Raw genomic sequence first — 25,233 nt, 5'->3', positions numbered from 1 at the left:
TTGCTGTCTCACAGACAAATTGGTCATGCTGTTATCGGTGAAACAACCAGGAGTACTATGCCAGCAGGGCTAACAGAACCCGTCCACCAACAAGCAAGGGCATGTGGGTCAGAGAAATGTGTCAGTCCGCACCTTCCGTCCTGTACTACTAAGGTTAGCTCAGACTTGGCCCTTGTATGGGATTACTGCTTTCCCAGACAGCTGGAAATCTTGAGGAGGTACCAGCTTGTGTGTTTTTCATAGTCTACAGGTATGGAGTTCTACCTGGCTGTTGCAATATGGTATTAACTGCAGACCCAGGAGCCTTTACTTACTTAGGCACGTCACCGGGTGCTTTGAAGACTAAGCTGGCACCTCTACAGTGCAGTATGCGCGCTCTTTGGGGGAGCACTGACACCTCTCTGCCACCTTCCTATAGGAAATCAACCATTATTATGGTAACATAAAAAGAAAAACAGTGGATCCACCGGTGCCAACACGCTGAAGTCAGATCACAGCAGTTCTGCGCAGGGAAGGACGGATGGGGTCTTCCTAGGTAATTCACCATGGCACACAGAACGGAGAATAGGTTCAAAGTGTATGCAACATTTTATTGAAAAAATACGAATGTTCTGTACATAAAGTACAACTCAACAGGCTTGACAAAATCTCCAGAGACTTATTCGTTAATATTGGTCATCTTTTCTTCTTTTTCCTCTAAGGGCATAAAGCATACAATGAAGCAGCAGGTCCCCTGTACTTGTACAAGTGTAATCCCATCGCTGTGCGTGCAGCATAGCACCTGGCTCTACGCACGGGACTCCAACATGCTCAATGTACTTTGATGGATGGTCTGCAAGAAATTTAAAGCATGGAAAAACTGCACAGGACTGGTCCTTCAATCCACTGATGATTCAAAATCTATTGTGAGATCTCTGTTATCCTAAACAGTCTGCATCTGCGTATCTGATATTTCTGACAAATAAATACAAAAATAAATAGGGATCTGGCCTCACAGAACCTCAAGTCTCAGAAGCAACACAATTTGTAGCAAGCTACATACATAATTTCAACTATATCAACATAATTTATTTAAATCTCTATCAATAAATGTATTAAAAGTATAAATTCTTATCCAATACTGAGAGTTTAGTTCTGGAAATAAACCCAGAAAAACAAAGCTTTTTCAGTCCTCTCTTACAATTTAGTGTGCTCTTAGAAAATGCTTTATAGCTGAACTTCAGCAGAAACTAGCTGCTATATAATGTAATCCTATCCCCCAAACCTAATATAAAAAGCTTTTAAAATCTTTTTACAGTAACTGGCTTTCATGTCCTAACTTTACATACAGTTACTAAAAATACTGCACATAGCAGTGCTGACTAAAAATAGGTTTAGTGTTAAAACTAGATGCACAAATGCTGGAGTACCAAAGCAGAAACTGAATAATGTGGCAGCTTCACAATTAACTTATGTTGCTAATTGGATGGTGTAACAGTACTGCAACCCCAAAAGATATGTATGTTGCAAATGGAAAGACAATGAACAGGACTGGATGAGGAGAAAGTTAGGCAAAAAACCTTTTTTTCTTCTCCATTTAAAACTGGAATGTCCGTTACCGCCAAGAAGGTAAATATAGACCAGCGTTAGAAGCTTGTACTAAATCAGGAGTAAATTGTGATGACTTCTCGTCCACCTCCTCTAACAAGTAATACTCTCTCCAGACCCTCAGTCAAGACTTCAAGAAACTCCATGTCTGTTTTGGTAAAGTTAAGGACAAAAGAAATATCAAAACCAAAACACAGAGTGATTAGCCTCTGTATTGGGTTTATGTGGCGAGGTTTTGGTAGTGGGGAGGCTGCCGGGGCACCCTCTGCAAGACGAGACCAGGGACTGCCCCCATGTTGGACAGAGCCAGTTTCAACCGGCTCCAAAATGAACCCACCGCTGCCCAAGGCTGAGCCCGTCAGTGATGCTGGTGGCACCACATTACACTCCCTCCCGGCCACTCTCCATGAATATTGAGCGTTCTTCAGTGACAGTGGCTCAGCCTCTCCAGGGAGGGGTGAAGGAATAAGCATCCTCACCCATAACCTCAAGGTTAAAATCTCTCCCGAGCTGTAGTAGTTGTAGTTGAAACCCCCTTACGCCAAGAGGAACGTTTTTATCCTCTCTTTGGCCAGTACACTGTTGTGAAACAGACGTTACTTCTACCTAGATTTAGAAGAAAACAATTGTTTGGTCTGTGATTTGCGACATATATTTTTTGGCACAGGCCAGTGAAAGGCTTGCTAATTTAATGGCACAGACCAAGGCTGAAGAGCAGCTGTGGACAGAGAACTGTGGTGCCAACAGGCTCACCAGATCACAACCCTCAGCTCTGGCCTTGCTTAGAGGCACAGTGCAGGTATCCCTCCAAGTGCCTAAATACTGTGGGTTTGAATTTTAATCTTACCAGAGCACTGCACTTGGAGCTAAGCTCCCAAATTCTAATGTGTGAGCTATGCCTGAGATATGCCCTCTCCGTCAGGACTTCCTGTTCACTTGAGTTCAGACATTGCCCTGCCCAGAGTTCTGGCTGCTGTGAATGCCTTCTTAAACATCTACTACATCCACTATTGACAATTAAATTAAATGAATAAATTAAAGCAAGAAAGAATTTAGACAAGACTGATTTCAAACCTACAAGGCTTCCAGAGCAACCGGTGGCAACTTATACTTCAAGCAATTACTGCGTAACAGCCACGAGCCAGTACCCTCCACTCAGTAAACACTTTGTCACATATAACAGCTTGACGGCATTTGTGGCAAAATGAATTCAAGAGCACAGATTAAAGGAAGATCTTCTATGTGGACCAGGCCTTGCCTGAAAGGATACAGTTTTCATCACCATCAGTATTCTTTGGAGGACCAGGCATGTTGAGGAGAACAAGTCTGGCATCATGGGATCTATTTACAATAACTTCATTTAGCTTCACTGCTGTGTGCATTCTTCGGACATTAGACTGGTTCCTGTAGAAGAAGCACATTCAGACTTACTGTTAGACACATGCCTCTGAAAACCAAATTATTAAAAAGGCCCTTAAAAGCATACCTTAAATCTCCTAAATACCCTGTTAAATGTCAACTCAACACACAGTAAAATTTTTCAGACTTAATGATGAAGATATAAAAGAGATTTCAGAGTTCTTCAGGTACTGCTAGTCCATTGGTTTCAAGATCCCCGGAGCCAAGTCTCCAGTTTACAAAGTTATATTGCTCTTCAAGAAGCATATTTTATAAAGATGATTTACGGTGTTGCATAAGAAGGTAAAACGCATTTGCACAAGGGGATGTGCTCCTTGACCGTGGACACTTGTGACTGCAGAGCCTTCCCTTCTGGCAGCCCTCTCCGGATCCCCTCACTCCCATGGCAGCACAGACCACGCACCTCTCCAGACTCAGTACCGGAAAACTCTCTCAGAGACCCGTTGGAACAGAGTAGGAGACTGGCACCATTGCGCTCAGTCCACACTCCCCATGAGTGCACTTGTCTTTTTGTGCTGAACAGCAGTTGACATCTCCAGAGAAAGCCTGGATTCCTACTGATTTGTAGGCTGGAACGTAGCCTACAAATGGCTGGATGTATGCCTGCTTATGGGGCTTTTCTGGCACATAATAAGGATTTTAACCCTTCCTTCAGTTGGAAGCTAAGCAACCTCTCTGCCTGGCTATTTGTAAGAAAAACTTACGACCCCAGTATCTTTAAAAATCTCAATCATGCTTTCAAATTTGAGTAGCCACTTGGTTCAAAAGTTATGGGAGAGAAGGGAATAGATATAGCATAATCTCATAAGCCTCTGCTCCTGAAGAATCCAGGCTAAGAGAGGCAACAGGATTAAGTATTCAGAAGATATCGCCACAAAATAACATCAATTCATGCAGTAACAGAACTGGAAAGTATCCTTTGGGGAGTTTGAGCCAGGGAATATTTCCTTCCTATAGGAAATCAACCATTATTATGGTAACATAAAAAGAAAAACAATACAGAAATAGACTTATGGAAGGGAGAATACATTTGCAGCTTTGAGGATTTTCCACTTGTTTTTTCCTTCATTTTAACATATTAAAAACAAGCATTAGTAGAAACAAGTCAAGTACGAATCTGTAGTTTTGTTAATTCAGCTTTACATGTTATGAATGAAAGTCTTTAGTAACCTTGCTGCTCTTCCAAATATTTAGGTTTGCAAAGCAATGTATGTACAGAAAGTAGAAGATGCAATGGTTTTACCCACTTTGAATTACCTCTCTGTTATTCATGGTCTTATTTAATTTAGACTAAGGACATCCTCTGTCTTCACCAATGTCAGCTTCAGAACGCCAAGGGTAACACAGAGGCTTTACAGGACCAGAAACAATATACTGCTATTAACTACATATAGTTTTGCAAAAGTAACTGAAAACTAAAGGTTTCTCTAAAGCAACATTTAAAATTGGCATCTCCCCAGTGATTTGAAGGTGCAGGCTGTAAGAAAGGGTTTGTTTTGCGTCCAGAAACTGCCAGAAATAACATCATAGCAGTGCTGTGGAACGAGAGAGCTTCTCTAAATGAGGGATGTTTCCCACTTCTTGTGTCATACTCTGCTTAAGAAAACAGGTTTAGACCTGTAATTGTCTTCTATCCTGACTTATTTCTCGTTAGGACAACTCTAGTAGTTTGTTACATGCTATTTATAATGATGCTTAGCTTAAGTGGCTAACCCTGCTCCCTTTAAAAACTTTGCTAAGGCTGCTCAACTCTAACTCCTTTTCTTCCATAATTACATATAGTTTTCCTGCTTTTAGTTGAGAAAATGAAGTCTTCCCTCTCAACCATCTTAATGTACTTCTAAGTTAAACAACAAACTTACAAGTTTTCCCACTCTCTGAAAGCATGGAAGAGGAAAAAGTACAGGTAGTTAACACCAAATTCAGCAGAATTTCTACAGTATATAAACTATGTATGATTCATCCTAAACCAGATTTGAATTATCACTGATTTATTAGGACGAAAAATCTGGAACTTTGCCAAGTACGCAAAGCTGACCAAGTGAACTCTTCATGTAAGATGTAGTACATCAAAGAGGTCACAGGAGATTAACACGTTTTCATACAAAGCCACAAGCAGAGCTTTACGTAGCTATCCAAGGGGCACACACGTGGTAATACTAAGGTGGTTGTTACGTGTCAATGCTCCTTCAACAGCAAGTCTGAGAGGGTTTTTAATCACACACATGTTCTATTCACAGTCATTCATCACCATCTCCACAGCTGCTTCCTTGCTGCATTAAACATCCCCACTACATATTTGATCAGTGAAACTATCAGTCTGGTTTTTAATGGTGTGGTTTTTTTGAGGTATTTGGGAGACAGGAGGAAAGTTATAACAGGATTTAACAGCTCCAACTTAGAATTTGGCTATACCAAGTAAAATGTTGAGGGATGTGTGCCACATTTAATGGTTAGAGATTTCTCAGGAGGCTAACTGCTGTCTTTTCAGTAGTCAGGTCTCAATGTTTATTGTGCAAGCCTAAACCAAGGATTAGGAGACAAAAGATAATAAAAGCACATCACATCTAGAGTTTCAGGAGGTGCAAGCTGTTGACTCTGACAAGACTCACGGCTTAATGCTGATGAGATCTCTAAAGCTTCCCACAGCACTGCCTCGGTTCCGCTTCTCAGCATCACACTTCTCTTTTGTCCAGGTCATCTGGATGTTCTCAGGAACTGTGTCCCCCTCATCTTCTTCATCTGAGTAGAGGCTCTCCAGACGTGCTATTGAATGTCTGTCCTTCACCAGCTGAGCCTAGAGGGCACATGAATGACATGGTGAACTGAGAGACTTTATTTTATGTTCTCTGGTTCTGATTATGCAATGAAAGACTTCTTGTTCCATTGTATCCTGTATTTTGTACAGTCAATCTAGCATTTAGGACAGCTCTGATACCAGGCATCTGCCCTAGCCTTACATACCGAACTGACTTTAAACAGTTTTATGGGTGTAAGCTGTGCAGAATTTGGACTAACAGAAGCCTGTATCTATACAACAAAAAAAGACAGACTATCTCACATCATGACATGGTCTGAAACAATGGACAAGTCTGACTCAGAACTGACAACAAACAAAAGTTGGACAAACACATGCAGAAAAATTAGATCATCTGCACCCTTCATAGTTACGTGTCCTAACAGTCCAAACTGGAATGAAATCTTCAGAAGGAAAACAGAATACACTATAAATTGGGACAAACCCCAGGAATCCCATATAAAGCAAAAACAAGGTCAAAAAAGGGATGAGACTTACATCCTCAGGTCATTGAGTATCATTTACATCGCAAAAGGTAACACACAGTTTCTACAGTGTATATGCTGCCATTGTTTTCCCCCAAAACAAGTAATTTCTAGGATGGTTTTGCAAGTACAGCCAGGCTATTCAATGACTACATGCAATTTTGGGAAAGAAAAAAGCTACACTAAAAGTATTTCCTTGCGTCTTTAGGACACAGGAGTTAAATTTAAGCAGCAGCTATATAAAACACCACCAGGAAGGCACTTTGTGTCATCCACCTCAGCAGCCCATAGCAAATCAACCACAAATTACATACCTCCCTTTCCCTCTCTGTTTTTGTCAGCCTCATTTGCCTCAGCATCTGAGATCTCTGCTCCATCATGAGAGTTCTCTCATAAGTATATGCTGAGATATCACTATTGTGCTGCAGAAATAAGAAAAAAAGACTGTGCCTGTAATCAAGTTATAACCAAATACCACCATTTGCATCATAAAGTGAAAAATGGGCTCAAATCCCTTACCATTTCTACCACTTCTACCTCTGCCTCTATTCGGAGTTGATAGAGGAAAGTAGCCAAGTCCTTCTTCATCTGGATGCTGTTATCATCCATCTGAGCTACAGTAAAAATTCTCATTTTGCATTTTCTCCAAACCTGGTGAGGGAATGCAAACTCTCAGTATTTGAACCAGTAATACTTTGCTCTATGAAACAGAAATGTATCAATATATTCACTATCATTTATCAATACAGGCTCTACTACTGGACCTTGTTTCTTAAACTAATGCACACAGAAGTAGTTGGGTGACAAACATTCTTTGGCTAGCTCCTTACTTTGTGCTGTTTGAGAAGAAAAGGAAGCAACATCAACATGCCTCCATCATGCACAATCCACCACACATCAATGTTGCCTTCATTGTAACGCTCATGGTTGCTGGGGTAGAAAGCTACATTTTTGGGAACCAGCAGCGCGAGATGGGCTGCAGTTGTGCAGCGAACAGTACCTGCCCAAAAGGGGAAGAACAGACAGTTACTCCCAACTCTGCAAGAGTGATCTATGTTTTTAAAAAAAAAAAAAAAAAAGTTACTCATTGAGCAAATGTCAGCAAACCATAAAAGTCATCACTTACATAAAGAAAAAGTATGTACAGCAAGGCTTGTAGACAGGTTGGACCAAATGACAAAGCTAGGATCAAGCAGATTTACAGGAACACAAGCCTGATTTCATGTTTGAAATAAAAGCAACAATCTTCAAAGCTAAGTATGTCGAGGAAGCATCTGCTCTGTTCTATTTTGACTGTATTAAGTAACTGGACCTTGGGGAAGGAGAGGAACATAGGCAAGGAAAGCGTTAGCTCCAGTAGTGAAGAGAGATGGACAGGTTAGGACCAGTGAAAAGAGAGAGATTGTCTAGGAAAAAAAATTACAGTTTGCCATAAAAACAGTACTCTCAAGTCCATAATCTTTTCAGCATTCATTAGACAGATGAATTTTAGCTGCTAGATTAATCTTTGAAGATTTTTCATAGGTCTTTTACCTACAAGAAGTGGTATTTCAAAAACAGAGCAGTTTTGTGAGAAATTATCTACTTCACAAAGCCAGTTTCACAAGGATTCTGTTAAAATCCCCTGTGCGTACCATATGTGTAATAAACATCTCTGTCTGATCACACAGAACCTTTAAAGCTCACCTATAAATGTCTTCCATGACCTTGGATCTTCACTTTGCCTCCAGCCATATGGCCATCCCAAAACCACAGTATTGTGTTTCATGCCACCTAGTCCACAGGACTGGATCAAGTGGGCAATTCCTTCTCGAACTTTATTGGCTACAACTACTTGACAAAATCCTTTCACCTTCTCAATGTCCATCATATTCTTAATAGTCTGCAAGACAGACAAGGAAAAACCTCACAACCAAAAGGAACTTAAGTATTTCTCTATCATGTGATTACAATGTAAATTCCTGGTTCACATGTCCACAGGTAAAACACATTTCAAAGCAAAGTTCTGCTTATCTGCTTTCCTTAATACAGCAGAAGAGAAAATACCCTCTAATTGTGGATAATACTTGTTTAAAACACACAGAGTTCCCTTCCAAACATAATTATTTCTAACAGATTAAGATAAGGGGTTTTTGGTTTGTGGCTATAATCTCTTATTCATAGTAGTAGTTAGTAATATCTGTGTTACCATCTCACTTTCCATTTTCTAATCCTAAAACACTCACCTTCTTAAACCCAAGGTTAATTAACTTCATTTGGATTTCCAGTTTCAGATTTCTATGTAACATGCTGTGTATTACATTCCATTTACAAATATAAGCACCAAACCCCCCACACCCATCAAGAATACCATACCCTTTATTTGTTTAAAAACTAAACAAACTTAGTCAACACATAGGTCTATGAATGAGTTTTCCCTTTCTAATAGATGCGCTGTATAAAGCCCTGTGGGGAAGAAAACTGTCATGTGCTGATACTATACAGATGTAAACAGGGCTATGATGTCATGCTTACACAGGGACGAAGATTAAATGATTTATTAACAAATTGTCAGGACCATCCTTCAATGCTTTTTGTAATAAATTTATCACCACACTGGAAGAGACAGAGCACATTTGCTAAGTTTTTAATGATTGACAGTTATTGAAATGTTTCTTGGTATGTTCAGAAAACTAAATAGCACTCTTCCCTCCATTAATCAGCATACATAAACTTCCATAGTAATTATTTCTTATAAATGAAGACAGTTTTATGCAGTAAGGCTGTTTACACAGGTTGCAAGCATTGATCTTATTATATTCCCAAAGCCACAACTGGCAGCTGAAACATGTTTGCAAGCCCTTTACTGCACAGCTGCAGTACTACTCAACTAGTCCTGTATTGCATGGAAGCCTTACTGATACACTTTTTTTCCATGTACTATTATGAAACTTTTCGGTTATCTGCCCACTCACCCATTTTTACTTTAGGAATTTAAGACACCAACCTGTTCAGCAGCCTGGGCTTCTCCATAAGTTTCCAAGAAATTCCCTTGGATCACTGATCCTATGATAGTCAAACCTTTGCCAGCTTTCAGCTGAGATGCAAATGTTAACAATCTAGGGTATTTCACATGCAAATCTTCATCAAGTTTCAGAAGCACCAGCAACTGAGGCCTGGAGAAAATAAAAAAGGGAATGTATTTTTTACTAAGGCTTTAATAAAAACATTTCTAAAAAGCTGCCTCTCATCACTTTATTTGTGCTTGAATATTAACTCTGAAACAGTACATTCTTTCTGTACCTCACACATTAGAGCAATTTTAGTTAATGTTTTATTTCTCTTGATTCAAAGCAGATTTGAAGCATTGAGGGAATTCTGCTGCTGCATTGTTTTGACAGTCATAAAACCCATTCATGTACTTAGCTTAAGAGGCTTGCATTAGTGTTTTATTTACGTGGCTGATTTTCAAGGCTCTTTTAAGTACTATTTGAGCACACACTGTGTTCATACTGTAAGGCTGTCCTTCCAGATTTATCTGGACACTTGTGCCAAGCAGTTGGGAAACATGAGTATTTTCATCTAAACACAGGTCCCACCTGCTTTCTGCCCCTTAAGGTATTGCTACACATCAATTAAGGCTGTAGTACACATCAAATTTTCTCTCTTAAGCTATGGTTCAGCAAGTATAAAAAGTTTTATAAAATTCTCTTCTTTGGTAGATTCCTACTCCTCTTGTTCAGAGCCTAAGAGTTGTGCAGTGCATAACTGAGAGGAGGGTTCCTGTCCACTTAATATGTCTTCAACACACAAACCCAGAGGGAGAAATGTTGGCCACTGTTCTGGTTTTTAATCCTAGAATGATAGCAGTGACTTCTTTGTGCCCCCAATGCAAACTACCATGGCCCTCTGGACCTCTGTACTCAGAGACCTCCACAGTCTCCCCAAGTTCCACTTTTGAATTCACCAATTCAGAGGTCCATTAAAGATCCAAAGGACACCAAAGTTCTGCCTGTACAGAGCCCACGCAGCAGGCCTTGGGCAGTGACAGGGCAGCTTACCTCAGACTCAACTTTTTTTTTTTTTTTTTAAAGTATTCTAGGCATTTAAATTCATTCACACAGACCAAAAGCATCTTGTTTGGAGTCCGGTTTAATTCCTTAAGTGATAATCATGACAGTGCATTTTATTAGTCTAAAATTCATACCTCCAGTTCTTTGTGTGTGGAGGGCCCTCTTCCAGCCTGAGTAAGGCATATCTTGCTGCGCTGAGTGACAGACCCCGGATACCATCACCCCATTCCTTCTCTGCACTGTGAAGAACACACAATTTAGCCAACATATAGTTTCATGAGTGTTTAATTGCACACTTACAGTCATGCTATAGAGAAATCAGTACCTTGTAATAAGTTTAATAATGTGATACATAGCATGCATCGCATATATATTTATCATTTGTACATGTAAGTCTGTTGATACTTACCACATATCACGAGAGAAATGCAAATGCTTCAGTCAAATGTATACCACAACACTGTGGTACTGCAACGCATTCTGTGTTTAATTTGTAATCAACACTCCACTGCAGAGAACGCTTCCTGAGCATAAACAGGCATTTCAATACCTGATCTGTTAAAATTAAGTTATGCAGCCATACTACAGCCTGACTCATTATTAACAATATTAACAACCTCAGGCAACCTAATCTGCAGATTCAGCTTTTCAAGGACTGTTTGAGACAGACCTCTGCATCAGATAAATTGGAATAAGATGGCTGCCTTCAGGTGCTTGGCGCCTGATGTAATTTTGTGTGATAGACAGCAGAAGGGTAGATCCCAACCAAGGTTTCCACTTCCTGTGACTCTCAAGTTTCACCAAACACCTTTAGAGCACTTCAGGAGCTTTAGTTTACACAGTAAAACAATGAAGAAAATTAATCAATAAAAGGAAGCCCTCTAAGTCATCTCTCTGGACAGTTCCTTCTCCAAATGTGAAGGCTAGAGATAATTCATAAAAAATAGACCCAATCTCCTTCCTACCCTTTCCCATCCAGTTAATACTTACCCTTGGTATTCAATGTACTTGTAAATCATGCCTGCAATAAGCATAGCTACCAAAGCATAATACCAAGATGAAATGAACATCAGTGCCAGGCAAATACTCATGCCTAAAAATGAGAGGGCCCTGAAACAAAAAGCAAATATTAGTGAGTAGTCAGGTAAAAAAGGTTAAAAACAAGTCCATTATTCTCTTGCTCTTTTTCTTTAAATTGTCTATTCTGAACTGGCAGTGAAAGTAAAACTTCCAAGCAATCTCCCCAGTCCCCAACAGTTTTAGTATCCTGTTGCTGGAATGAAACTCTCATTACGTTAAATATCTGGGTCTGGTTCAATATGAATATTACATTGATGTACTCATCTAAAACTGATATCCACAGAAATAAGAGATGCCCACAACCCTCATGGAGAGACTTCTTCTAACAACCGCACTGTAGTTTACAGACCAGGCATTGAGCGTGCTGGCCTTTTGCTTACCAGTGATAGTATTTAAATCGGGGCCGCCAGTTTGGAGTTCTAAGAAGTGTTTGTACTGCACATGCTAGATTAACAAAGAGGTAACACATCAAGAAAAACCTGCAGAAGCAAAAAAAAGTGCAAAACCTTTTAGCACACACATTTATAGATTCTGGCACATATTATAATCACATGAATTATTTACAGTCAAAATACAGCTGCCCTGCCATGTGTGACTATCCCTCTGATTTTTATTAGTCTGAAATATCAGTATAAAGTACTTAGAACAGTTTTTTAACTGGATCAAGTTAGATCTATCCACAACATCAACGCTATCTTTGTTCTGTGATAAAATTAACATTTTCCCCCCAAAAAATAACAATCCAGCTATACTAAAAACATATTTATTCACAGAATAATCCAGAGCAGAAACAAATAGATTTACATGTAGAGCCTGAAGTCAGAGAATTCATAGAAATATTAAAAGTAGAACTCAGGCTCCAGTAATTTGCTTTACTGGTTTAATATATGGTTCTGAAAGACAATGAAATTCGCAAAACTTAAGAGTGTCACTCTTTCCTTGCCCCCCCCCTCCTTTTTTTTCTTAAATAGCCATCACCCTGTTTCTTACATTGAGAGAATTGGGGCCACCATGTCAAGCGAAGCAATAAGGATTCCCAGCTCAGCAATTAATGCTGTTAACAGAAGAGCCCATGTTGGTTCACCATTCGCTTTTCCATGACCAAAAATCTGAAGAAACAGAAACGTTAAGTTCCAAGTATTTCATAAGGTTATAATGAAAAAAATAAGAATTAAATTTTAAAAACAATGGTAATTTTCCTACATACTCTTTTCTCTAGAACAAGGAGTCAAATTATTCTAATGGCTTTCTGTGCTTCACTGAATTAGATGTTAGACTTCTTCATAAAATTACCATATATGTCTATTCAAACTCCTTTAAAATTATTCCTAGTTTCTAACAAAAGAAAACAAGGCATTAAAACAAAAAGTATTAGCCTTCACTTCAGTGCTGGGAAAACTAAGGAAAATAAATCTGATTTCCAAGAGCATAAAGTCAAATAGCTGATTAGTTACTATGTACAGAATGCCTTTTTTTTTGTGCTTAAGATGTACGAACCCAGAGGAAAGGAATGATGTTGTCCTTTGCTATTGCCTGCAGCAGCCGGGGGGCTCCAGTAAGGCTCTGTAAACCTGCTCCGCAGGTAGAGAAGAAGGATCCTATCACAATGACCCATGGCGAGGGCCACGAAAGGGTGCCCACCACTAAGTTCTTGTTCACTGCATCGCCGTACCTGCAGAGAGGAACAGCGAGAAATTCATATTCAAAGGAGTATTTTGACACTCACGTTTGGTTTTTTGGGTCAGCTTTAAGATGACATTTAAATATTATTAAACATTATGTAAATATTATTAAATATTATATATTTTCTTGACTAGGAAATACAGAAAGTAGTAAACAATCTGAGTTACTTTTGATACACAGATAGGAAGTGTCTGCAGCCTGATTTCAACAATTCGAAAACTTGCATTATCATCACATTTTCCACTTTCACCTACAAAGACGCAGATCTTAACAAAATAGTAAGTTTAATGTTTAAAACACCCAACACAACTCTGTATCAGACACCCCTACAGAAGACTTTAGGGTATTTTTGCTCGGTTGGTTGGTTTGGATTGGTTGCAGGTCTTTTTCTCAGACAATTATATTCACAAGCACTTCACTTTCCACTGGAAAGAGTCCATCAACGTGAGGGAAGTTGTCAGAAAACACACTTGTAGACTCTAGTTCTGGGAACACTGTTATTGGGTTTATAGACAGAAATGTTTGACAACTAATAATCTGAGGCTAGAGATAACCAAATACCAAACTTTGCCCAGTTACAGATGCCTGGCTGCATTTCTTAATTTGGTTTCTATGCAAGAAAATAATCACAAATGCTACAAGGAAATACTTCTTCCTATGAGTACCAACCACGAGCAATGCAACATATGAAGATATAGATGTGTGCTATCTGCCTGTCCTTTAAGATTTTGGCATAGGTCAGGGAATGTACATTATACCGGTCATTGACTTTGGGGACCGTGGTCAGCAAACACAAGAAAGATTAGAGCAACTTTGCAAGCTATTTGCTAACATACTGCAGGCTGAAATCATTTCAGCTCTTTGGCATACACTGTTGACATCACCAGTACTTTTAAAAAGGAAAAAAAAGAATTTTTCTTCGTTTGTGTCTTGCTTCTCTAGGGAAAAGAAAGAAAAAAATAGAAACTTATAGTTTACTGTTAGGGATCTGATCTTTGAACAAGTACCCTGGAAACTGAAAAGGGTATGTCAACACAGGACAAAAGAGGTTTGGGGCAGGGATGGGGCAGGAATTAAGACAAAGGATGGGAAATCTGTATCAAATCAAATACAAGAAGATTCCCAAAACATTTTTTACAATTTACATACAAATATGGTTTAAAAGGCACCCAGAAGTAAAAGCCAAAAAAATGGGGGGACAAGATGGGAAAGAACACGCTTTCCTGCAAAAAAGAAAAAGAAAGGAGAGCATTAAAGCAGTAAAACTTACTTATCTCTCAGGACTACACCTTCTATGCAGGCTCCAAATAATAATACGCAACTGAAGTCTTCAGTACAGAGTGCGCTAAGGAAGTAGGATTTATTTAGACATTGCAGATGAAAACAACCATAGAAAGTGCTGTGGATAGTTGAACATGTGCCTCTGTCCCACGGCATTTGCACTGCAGCATCTCCATAAGTACATGGTAAAGCTGGTGAGTAAATGAATGTCTCGCTGCTCATAATACCTTCTGATATTAAAGTGGCAAAGTTCTTATTCTAAGTTTCAATTTTTAAAAAAGATTGTTTTAAATGTTATGATAAAGGACATCTTCAGACACGAGAAGGAGAGAGAAAAGAAAGAAATTTTAATATCAGTTTCTGTTCTATACTAGCAGATTAAATCGATGTTTACATATAAAATTATTTCATTTGAAGTTATTTTGAACATATAGCAAACCATTACCTTGCACATTCTCATTTTGTGGTCTCTGATGCCATTCACATCACCAGTAAGTTACTGAATATTGCATTTGTTATTAAACTGCACTACTACTGCACTGAGGAGTACAAAATACTTCAGGATTTTTGGATGTGGCATTCCAGTAAAGTTTTTGATCTTGTGATTTAAGTTTATGTGAATGGTTAAAACCTAAACTCCACCCCCAAAATGCAATTGTAAAATACAAAAGGGGAGACATTGATCACTCCTAAAAATTATGATGTAAGCCTTCCACTGGGTGGCGTATTAATATCTAGGTATAAAGTTTACCACCACAAAGTAAGTTTTGAACTGCAAATATTTTAACACTAGAGCTGGGGGTTATTTCTGTGACCTCTTTTAATATTTACTATGTTCATAGGAAATGCAGACTTCTTGGTACAGGGTCAGTTCCCAAAGTAACACCTGGAAAAGGCTGCACTCCTAACAAGCTGGGACCCTGATTTACAGCTTGCCAAGGTCTGGCAAAAACCAGGTTCAAACCAGCAGAATTTCCAGGAGAGTCACCATCTCGGCCAGCCGCCCTTTGGGTGGGATTTATTCAGAAAGCTCTTGCAAAGAAGTTTTGAAGTCCTTGCTCGTATTAATTGCCTTTTGTTTTGTTTTTTTTTTTTAATCTCCTATGTAGTTTAGGACACCAACAGTGAGCTGAAGCTGAAAGACCTTGGCTTCACCTCTCATCTACCAGCTCCTGTGGTCCTAAGCCCTGTAGAGTTTAACCACATACAAAAGCCAGCAACTTCAACTGGGACAAAGGCTGTTCCTCTGAACACACACTCAGCACCTAGAAATCTGGTATGAGGAACATCCTCATATTCTGCAAATGAAGTACTCCAGTCTCAGTGGAAACAGGTGGGAAATGATGAGTCATTTGCAACTATGTGGAGCTCACTACCAAGCACCATGTTTGTACTACTTCCACACATAACAGCTGGGGATGTGTCTAAGAATCATGGAATAGCATTCAATCAGATGACTGTGTTAAAAATCAAGGGGGAGGCGGGGGGGAAGAAAAAAATACAGCCCTGTAAGCTAATGTAAGATGATCTTGTGTCACTGCCTTCAAAATAAATACAGAAATTCCTTGGTACCAGTGAGCAGCTGACCCTACACATGAACTGCCCCCGCCCCCCACAAAAAACACCCACTTGGGGAACATCTAGTCTAATTTCTCACTCCAGTTTATCTTGCCTTAAAATGTTCAAGAAAGCATATACTCCTTAATGTCACTCAAACTAAAAGGCTTTTTGTTTGTTTGTTTGTTTTAAGGAACTGAAATGTATGATCTCTCCCATTTAAAGCCTTCGCTCATCTTAATGGTCCACTGCATCCTAAAAAAATATATACCTGCATTTCACCAGCCTGAAAAGCTACAGATGACTTGCATAGCAAAGCAAAGCAACGGAAATGCGAAAGAACAAAACAAAAAACCCAACACAAAAAGGGGTATGGAAAACAACAGAATAATAATTCTGATACTTTCAGCTCAAGGACTGTTTGGGTTTTTTTTTTCTCCACTGACCAATCATACTCACACTGATAATTCAGTCACCTGAAAGCAGTTGCACGAATCAGACACACAGTCATTCATCTGAGTCACTTAAAACATGCCAGGACTCCGCTTATTTTAAAAGGATACAGACTAGTGATGTGGTGACAATAGCAAGAATTGTTCCAACAGGAATGGATTTCTGTGCATCTTTGAGGTCCCCTGACCTGTTTGAACCAGCCATGATACCTGAAAATACATTTTGGATGTAAGATCAAGGGAGAGAAGAAAGCTCAGAGACCCAAGATGCCCTCTTGTCCCAGTATTCTCACCGGTTACTGAAGGGAAGAAGATGCCAACCAGTACCATAAATGAAGTAGCTATATCTGAAAGCACATACAGATGAAGGTTGTTCTTCTGGCCTGCTACATCAACAGATGGGTGATGTGTTTTCTCCAGTATCTCTCCTTTCTCCAAATAATTGCTCCATAAGTTGTCTTCAATGTTATTATCACACCACAGAAAAGAAAAGCATGTTTCAGTTCAAACCTGTTCTTGTTATAATGGGTCTACAACTGAAGATTACGAATGCAATTCATGCAATTTAGTGATCAACACAAATTAAGACACATAAAAGTTACACAAAAGAAAATTTATATTGCATGCTTTCAAGGGAATCTGTAACAAAACCAGGAAATATGTATGAATAGCCTACAGAAGTCTAAGCACTTTTTATCCTTTAATATTACCAAATGTAACATTCTTTTAACTTTATACCTATTTTAACCCCAATAAATACACTGAGTATTTTTAATGAACCACCATACCCACACATAGCAGCTCAGAGAATCCAAAGCAGCAATATTGACCTGCTTTCTAGATATAAATGGATTTGTTCTTTAGACAGTGGAAGAATTACAGAATTATATGGTTGGCATTTGAAATTTCACTAATAAATACTGAGTCCACGTTAGAAACTAGACTACTGGCTTCTGTGAAAATGGGAACCTTAGGCACGCAGCACCTGCACAAAGCAACTGTTCTCTGGAGTTCATTTCAATAAGGAACACTTTCCAATGATACGACATTCAGGAGCAGGCAAAGAGGGAGGGTACACTATTTTTATACAAGTACTTCTATCTTACAGAACATAATATTAACTTGTCTAAAATGGAGAGTTGTAGCTACGCAGAGTTCTGAAAAATTTCAACAACTTACTCATGTTAGTATAGCTCAAAATTATAGCTGACTTTCTGCTGAAATTATGAGATGTACAAGGCAAATTTGATCGATTTTACAGCAGACAAGTACTGTATCAGGACAAAAGTGCCATCTACTCTTTTTAAAGATTATAAGGCTTGGTTTTCTTTATTGAAGATAATTTTCTTCGTTGTAATTACATTTCTTCAGTCCCTCTTTCTTAACCAGCAGGGAACAGTTCAACCTGTTTCAGCTGCTCAGCATGCCTCCTCTTTAAGGGAAAAATATATATTCTATCATACCTTTTAAAATGCCACTAGCAGCTCCTGGAATTCCTGCTATCTCAGAGACATTGTTCATTATGAAATATTCATCACAGTTCTCGGTGGTTAAGTTTGTACTGTGGCAGAAGAGCTCCCAAAGCTTAGAGGCCACAGTAATGTTATCCTTAACTATGGTTTTGGCACAAACATCAAACTGATCTCTTGACAACGTCCTGTTGCCCAACATGCAAATCCTGGAAGGGAAACATGAAAACCAGTGTTATTATATGGTACCGGGAAAATGAAATCTGCTCTTCCCCATAATTCTTCTTTCATATCATGGAAACTTCAAGTGGCTCTAGTCTGCTACATCATTTCTTAGCTTCAAAAAGATGGTGGTAGCAGAACAAAGACTGTGTATCTGTTTCCTTTAAGGGTCAGAAGTATAAAGCTACTTGTCCAACAATTTTGGGAGAGGTATAAAAAGCTGTATCGGTGTGATTTATTGAATTTGGTAAATTTACTTTAAAACATGAAAAAGAAAGATTAGGCCACCTTTTTTTTTTTCAGTTAAACAGAACTACTGGAGTAGAAGAGATCTGAAGAATACCAGCGTTCAAATTACTAGATATTTAGAATACCTAAAGACATTTTGAATTGCGTTATCCCAGTTTCTGTAGAATAGCACTCAAATGACCCCTGACATTCTAGCTTCAAAATTAGGAACATACATTTCAATCGCAATAAGCACAGGTTCTTCTTGTCAGAAGATACTATGCATAATTGCTAAAATCGTCCAGTGTCTGTTGTGTTTCACCTAACCACAAATATAGTTTACTCCAGCACTGAAAATTTTTAACCCATTTCTCCAAAGATGGTTCCACAAGACATAGTGATACAACTTAACAGCTTGCTGCCACTAAAAGTTCATTCAGCTTCTTTCCCAGTGCCAGAAAACACCCATAAGGGAAAAAAAAAGGTTTCTTCCATTTTAGTAAGTTTAATTGTTTCACAGGTCTTATCAATCACTAAAGCCAGGAAAATGGAAAAGACAGGGCCATTTTTGTAGGGTTTGCAGGCCTGTGAACTGTGACTTCAGAGAAGCCTTCCCCTCCAGAATTAAAAATAAATACAATATCTAGTTACTTCAGAAAAGAAAAAGGAATACAACCCAAGGAAGAAAGATAAGGAGAACATTCAAGAACAATCCAAGAGATAATAAGAGGGAGGTAGAGACATCGTTTTATTTTTACTGCTGTAAACCTGCCACTGCTGTAAAATATTATAATCACTGGGCTCTAAATATTTAAAGGGAGCACTTGAGGGTTGCAAGCACTTAGTTATGGTCACAACATTTTAAGATGTGAAGAATTATGCAGACTCAACTCCTCTATTTCCATTCCCTTCATCTCTTGTCAGCGGTATCAGAAAATACTGTTTGCCTTTCTGGTAAAACACATATATCCACATTATTGCTGCTCCAGCTCTAAGTTTAAGAAACCGTATTACATGTTTAACTGCCAACATGCCAAAGAGCACGTGTTTTGTTCAGAGCAGGGCTACTCATTTGGCAGACTGATCTGCTTTCAGGCCACGGAGAAGTTTTGCTGGAGCCTCAGCATGGTCCCACCATCATACCTCCCACATTCCTAAAAGATGCTCTATTTCTTGTCAAGCAGCTGCATCACACCACCACAGTTTCCAACCACGAAGGCAGCACATCACGTCTGACTGGCCTGGGGAAAATGGACCTGCCAAACTGCTTCCTACTAACTGCCATAAATAAACCCAGCAAGACTCTTGCTAAAATTGAACCCAACAGCCGTAGGCTGGATTGTCTTTGCAGGAAGCAGAGAAATGTCAGCCCCCATCAATCTGTATACTCACCGTGAGGACTTCATTCTACCAAAACAGTTAAAGAATGTAGTAATGTATTCATTTTAGCCTAAGAAACCGCTATTCCACACGCTCTGCATGTGGAAGACTATCACTGTCACTATATACAGCTAAAAAAGTCTGAAGTAATTCACAAAAAAGATAGCTTTGGCAATGTGTTAGGCACAAGTTTTAAGTAACTTCCATTGAACCCAACCTTCCAGACCTGTAGGCAAAGCTTTACCCCCATCCAGAAATATTACTCACGGAAACTCAGGTGGATCGAAGATGGACTTGATAGCTCCAGCATAAATCGACAGTATGGATATTACTACGCAGGCCAAGAAGAGGGAAGCAAATTTGTTAACGTATTTCACGCCTACAAAGACCACCACTGCCATTAGGATAAGGAATACAGTTCCATACACCCTCATGTTGTTTAGCATAGCACTGGATGCATCATGGGCACCAGACGGATGAAAAATTGCTGCTTGTGGCACAATATACGTCTGAAACAAGAAGAAAGCAAGCTGAAGGAACACAGGAACAGAACTCTGTCTATAGTACTGTAGTGATCTTGTACCTATACTAGAAACGTAAGTCACTTTCCAATTTGCAACATGCTTTTCATTGGGAATCTTCAGTTTATAGGAAAAGTCCAGGGGTAACGGCCTATTCTATCTCAGTAGTACAATTGAGACAGCTTTATCAATGATGAGCATGTGTCTTTGATTAAGTCATACTTCCATCTATGTTTTCAGGAGAGTTTCCATTCTGGATACACACAGAATGTGCAAATTCCAAAAGGGAAGCACTAAGTTGTACAGAATTTGACACGGAGAAACTGGAGACATTCTGGTCTCTACCTGTAAATGTGGATATGAATATGGGACACGAATACCGCGGTATTTTCTATATGCTATTTGTCTTAAAAGCAGGACTACTCCAGTGCTACTCACCAATAAAATCTCAATGGCACCAAGGATATACATTGCTCCTGCAAATGTTGTTCCCAAATAAAAGCACAGCCCTACAGCTCCACCAAACTCTGGGCCTAATGACCTGGATATCATGAAATAGGAGCCACCAGCTAGGAAACAAGAAAATGAGAGCAAAATTATTTATTTATTGTCATAAACTGTAAAATATTCACAAGAAGAATGCAACAAAATTAAACACTGTGTATCTGCTTTTTTGGGGGTTCAATTGAAGTATCTTTTTGTTAGTAACTACAAACCAAATAAATTAATCCTTAGCATAATTGATACTAAGAAGAAATACTAGATATGAATTCAGGCTTTGTATCCTGGCTTAAGCAAATTTCTCTAGAATAAAACCACATTAACAGCTTATAGCAACCTTTTTTTTTTTTTTTTTTTTTTTTTAAAAACACAAATGAGAAGTTTGCTAACTACACTTACCTGGAACAACACCATTTGTGGCAATAGCACTCATTGATATGGTTGTCAGCATAGTCTGGGGAAAACAAGGAAAAGGAAGCAATTGCCTCAAGATTTTTTTAAAACATAACTTATTTCTTGATAGAGCAAAGCTGCCACTGCATATAGGATACAATATTTCTATTTATACTGCCTTGACAGGTCATTATCTGAAAGAAAACAAGGGTAGCAGGAATTTAATCATCAAGCTGTTGAGACTTTTGCTGGAGAGATGACCACTGCTTTATCAGGTCAAATAATGGGTGTCTGCAGACAAAGCAAGATAAAAAAAATGCATGTGTCCCTCCATCTGCAGAGCTGAAATTCCAACAAAGGCCAGTCCAGCAAAGCAGGCAGCCGTGACCTGGGACAGGTGCAGAAAACAGCTGTTTGCTGAACAAACACCATGTTTAAGACTGCATGTACACTAGATACAGTTTGCTGGTTTAGAAATACTAGTAAAGAAAAAAGAAAAGGGAAAAAAAAAAAATCACATGGCTACAAACGCAGCAGAAGTGTCTAGCATAAATCTGACTTTTCTTTACACATGCACCTACAATGCAGCCTCTCCAAGTTTCTCAATAGTTTCACAGAGGTTATGTCGCATGCATTATTTTACATACATACTTACACAACAGCAGCAAAGTAATACAATCAGGAAGGACTGAAGAACTCCAGCCATTCCTACCATCCAAGTCAGCCGAAGGAAGAGAATAACCCCGAAGATATTCTGCATGCATGGTAAATACACCCCCATCAGGGTACCCATGCTGGGTGACTGAAAAAAAGTTCATTGACATTCATTAACTGGAATTATTCAAAGCATAGATAACCAAAAACCCTACAACTTCAGTTTTTCAAATGGTAGAAATCTGGGAAACATAAGGTAGACACACACAAATACTATTGCACTGGACTTCCATAAAACATGAAGCAAACTCCTAACACCAAACCCACAAATTTCTGAACAAAATGCTGACCCTATCACATCTTCATGTTTGAAATAATTATACTCAGCATTTAACACCAATTACTAATAACAGAACATACACATATTTGTTTTATTGTAGAACCACGGAGTTTCTAGTAGGAAACCTGTTGAGTGCTGCAGACCCCGAGTAAGATAGATCCTACCCTACTCCCCACAGTTTACAAATTAGTTTCATGGAAAACATACTTTTGTGATGTTACAACTAGAAAAGATCTGGAAGTAATCTGGAGACATGCATAATGTATTTTCTTCCATTTTATATATCCCATGTAAAACTAATGACTATACCTTTCTTATGTTTAATGTTAGCATCACACTGAATTATTTTGACAGTGACTGAGAAAATACAAGTTAGTTACTTCACAGGAATTGTACACGACTGGCATTCCATATAGTATCTTGTAGAATTCTCCTTGCCCAAATAGTTATTGTCAGAGGATAGTCAGATCCAAAACAATGATATCAAAATGCCACTGTTAAGAGTTTTATTTCAAGGCATACAAAAGTGTTCCCTGCATTGGCACACCTGGCGCTAGCAGCAATTCAGAGTCCCAAATCTCTGTGGTTTCCTGCCAAGACATTTCATTGCTTCTGCTTTTTGAGGTTTTCTTTTGCATTTAAAATTATACAGAATGCTGAAACATAGGGGGAATAGAGAGTGTAACTTCTCAAAGGCTCATCCCTTTTCATACTTCTTTCTATAAATAAACCTATATTCCAAAACATATTACAGATAGACAGCATTTAAAGAAACCCACGAACAATCATCTAAATGAGAAGGATAGCAAAGGGAGATGACAACACTTGTTCAAATTTAACTCCACATAGCGTCAACTAAATGCAAATACAAATAGGTAACATGCATCCTTATAGACAAATTAGTCATGCAAAGCAATGGTAATTAGGACAAGCATATTACTCTTAAAGCAATAAAACGGCTGTCAAAAACTTTGTTCTTGCCTTGTCTTCACTATGGAAAAATTTAGTTACCTAAGGTAAGTCAAGCACAATCCTAGAAAAATCAAATGGTTATAATATCACCAGGTCAAAATAAGCAACCTAGGAATTTAGTGCTTCAACCTCTTCAACTTGCAGTTACATGTTACAATTCGAAGTTTCCTCATCTGCATTTAGGAATCTGGCCTGCCAGAGATGAAAGAAAACTGTGCCTAAGAACATGATCTGAACAGTTCTTTGTTAGAAATGCCAGGAATTGCTGACTGAATTTTCTGAAGTCAGCTTTGAATTCCTTGCGTGACTAAAACTAAATCAGATCGACCAGACTTTCCCCATACACACTTCAACTCGGGTGAACCTCCTGAAGTAAAGTGGGCAACAGAATCATGTGCTGCCGGTTTGCAATGGACTTACCCTATGAGGCAGCACGGGGCTGGAGAGCTGTTACTCAGCTGTTCCAATGCCACAGTACAAAAAAAAAAAAAAAAAAAAAAAAAAAAAAAATCCCTAAAACGTCACCTGCCATTTGTACAAAAATTACCATGCTGTAGAACTAACCTGATCAGGTTTGTCAAGATTAAGTATAAGGACAAAAGGAATTGTTGTCTTCTGATACTAACAGAAACGACACTTGTACGTAAGTATCCTGATCAGCGTAAGGGTAAGGATTTTTAAACAAGCTGTTCCAATGCTACAGTGGAGGAGTATCTTCCCAGGGTATTCTTCATAGCGTACCCATTTCCTCAAGAAGGGAAGGTTTAGATACTTTTGATTCAAACACCTTCATCTGATTCACATTGTGCCTTCAATTGCATAAACATTAACTGAGAAAGGACTCAATAATGTTGCCAGGCTCTGGGCAGATTTTGCCCTGCATAAGGGCTTCTTATTGTCACATCAATGTACTCTATGCCTCTCTTAAAGACACATTCCACATAATTTTATCATCTATCTGACCATTCGTCATCACCCTGCTCACAACATCTCTGAACCCAGCAGCCAGCATCAAGTGAATTTATGAGACGTGGGTATCTCAGAGGTAAAGGAGTTTCTACGAGTTTGTCAAAATTGGCATCTGGGAAAAGGAAAGAAGCCCAACCTACTGCTCCTATGCAGGAGAAGCAAGTGGAATGCAGTTATATATTCTGCGTGAGAGTTTTTCAAGCACTATCAAAGCAGGTGAGTTTTCAGCCTGCCCTTTACACACCTCCCAACACTTGCTTCTGGTGCGTAAGAATTCACCTTAGCTCAGCTCTTTCCTCTCTTCTGCCCTCAGTGGCCCCTGCAGCTTTGCTCTACTGTTCATCATCTTCTCCCCCTCTTTCTTAAGTGGCCTCACGCATATCAACGTACAAGCTAACTTCAGCCGCAGAGGAAGAGAAGTTGTGCATTAATTGTATAGTTATGAGACTACTGCAGAGCAGAGCAGCCTAGGAAATGCGTAAGTGTCTGCCAGCAGACAAAACCCAAGCCACAGTATTACTAAGTCTACCTCAGGCATAAGAGTTTACTCTGGATTTTCTTACCCTGTGGAATAAAATATACTGGTATGAAAGAATGACCCACAAATACTACTTGAACCAGCTTGTTCACAGCAATATTTAACACCAGTAACCTGCAGTGACTTGACCATTTTTTATAGTATCTTATAATCAGTAAGTGACACTAAACCAGTGCTGAAGTCTCAACAGAATGCAATCTGAAATAAGACGGGTATTACGTTCAGTCTCAACAGCTACCAAATAAAAAAATTAAACACCCCATACTGCATAAAGGAAATAAAACACAAAGACACTTTGAAGAACACTGTTTTAGATCAACCAAGAAGGGACAGAAAAATGTCAAAAATAGTCTCAACTTCAGTGATGCAGATCATGTTTCTGTTCACTCTAATCAGCTGCAGACACATAATTGATACAAATATTGATCTGAGTCTAAAGGACACTATTTCCATTGTGCCAGCGTGATGGGTTATCAAAGCACTTGGTTGCAGGGCTCAGGGACATTGATCAGTAATGACAGCTCTCGTGGTTGTTCTGTAGCATGAGGACAGACAGCAGCACAGAAATGAACCACCTTATTAAAGATACATGAACTAAAATGGTTAATCTAATTTTCTCCATCATGAGAAGGGCACATTTCTATAGCAGTGCA

At 39.0% G+C, this 25,233-nt stretch overlaps 1 protein-coding gene across 5 annotated transcripts in view; it reads right to left on the bottom strand.

The window, feature by feature from the left end:
• Positions 1 to 569: 569 nt before the first annotated feature.
• Positions 570 to 25,233, bottom strand: part of SLC12A4 (solute carrier family 12 member 4) — a 51,346-nt gene continuing 26,682 nt past the window's right edge. For 4 of the 5 annotated variants that reach the window (XM_075715706.1, XM_075715710.1, XM_075715707.1 and 1 more), the window contains 21 exons: positions 21,763 to 21,909; positions 21,114 to 21,168; positions 20,652 to 20,782; positions 19,960 to 20,201; positions 17,857 to 18,071; positions 16,687 to 16,851; positions 16,505 to 16,603; positions 14,374 to 14,431; positions 12,918 to 13,092; positions 12,411 to 12,529; positions 11,801 to 11,899; positions 11,331 to 11,450; positions 10,475 to 10,579; positions 9,275 to 9,443; positions 7,975 to 8,170; positions 7,119 to 7,288; positions 6,808 to 6,939; positions 6,603 to 6,710; positions 5,619 to 5,803; positions 2,858 to 2,991; positions 570 to 1,735 (listed from right to left, as the gene is read on the bottom strand). In XM_075715706.1, the coding sequence (XP_075571821.1) occupies positions 1,644 to 1,735; positions 2,858 to 2,991; positions 5,619 to 5,803; positions 6,603 to 6,710; positions 6,808 to 6,939; positions 7,119 to 7,288; positions 7,975 to 8,170; positions 9,275 to 9,443; positions 10,475 to 10,579; positions 11,331 to 11,450; positions 11,801 to 11,899; positions 12,411 to 12,529; positions 12,918 to 13,092; positions 14,374 to 14,431; positions 16,505 to 16,603; positions 16,687 to 16,851; positions 17,857 to 18,071; positions 19,960 to 20,201; positions 20,652 to 20,782; positions 21,114 to 21,168; positions 21,763 to 21,909 (2,916 nt within the window). In that variant the 3' untranslated portion in view covers positions 570 to 1,643. The remainder of the gene's footprint in view (positions 1,736 to 2,857; positions 2,992 to 5,618; positions 5,804 to 6,602; positions 6,711 to 6,807; positions 6,940 to 7,118; positions 7,289 to 7,974; positions 8,171 to 9,274; positions 9,444 to 10,474; positions 10,580 to 11,330; positions 11,451 to 11,800; positions 11,900 to 12,410; positions 12,530 to 12,917; positions 13,093 to 14,373; positions 14,432 to 16,504; positions 16,604 to 16,686; positions 16,852 to 17,856; positions 18,072 to 19,959; positions 20,202 to 20,651; positions 20,783 to 21,113; positions 21,169 to 21,762; positions 21,910 to 25,233) is intronic. The other variant, XM_075715709.1, reaches the window with a different exon arrangement.

Source organism: Pelecanus crispus, chromosome 8 (genome assembly GCF_030463565.1).
Source record: "Pelecanus crispus isolate bPelCri1 chromosome 8, bPelCri1.pri, whole genome shotgun sequence".
Classification (NCBI taxonomy): Eukaryota; Metazoa; Chordata; class Aves; order Pelecaniformes; family Pelecanidae; genus Pelecanus; species Pelecanus crispus.
This window is presented reverse-complemented; position numbering and strand designations above follow the sequence as displayed.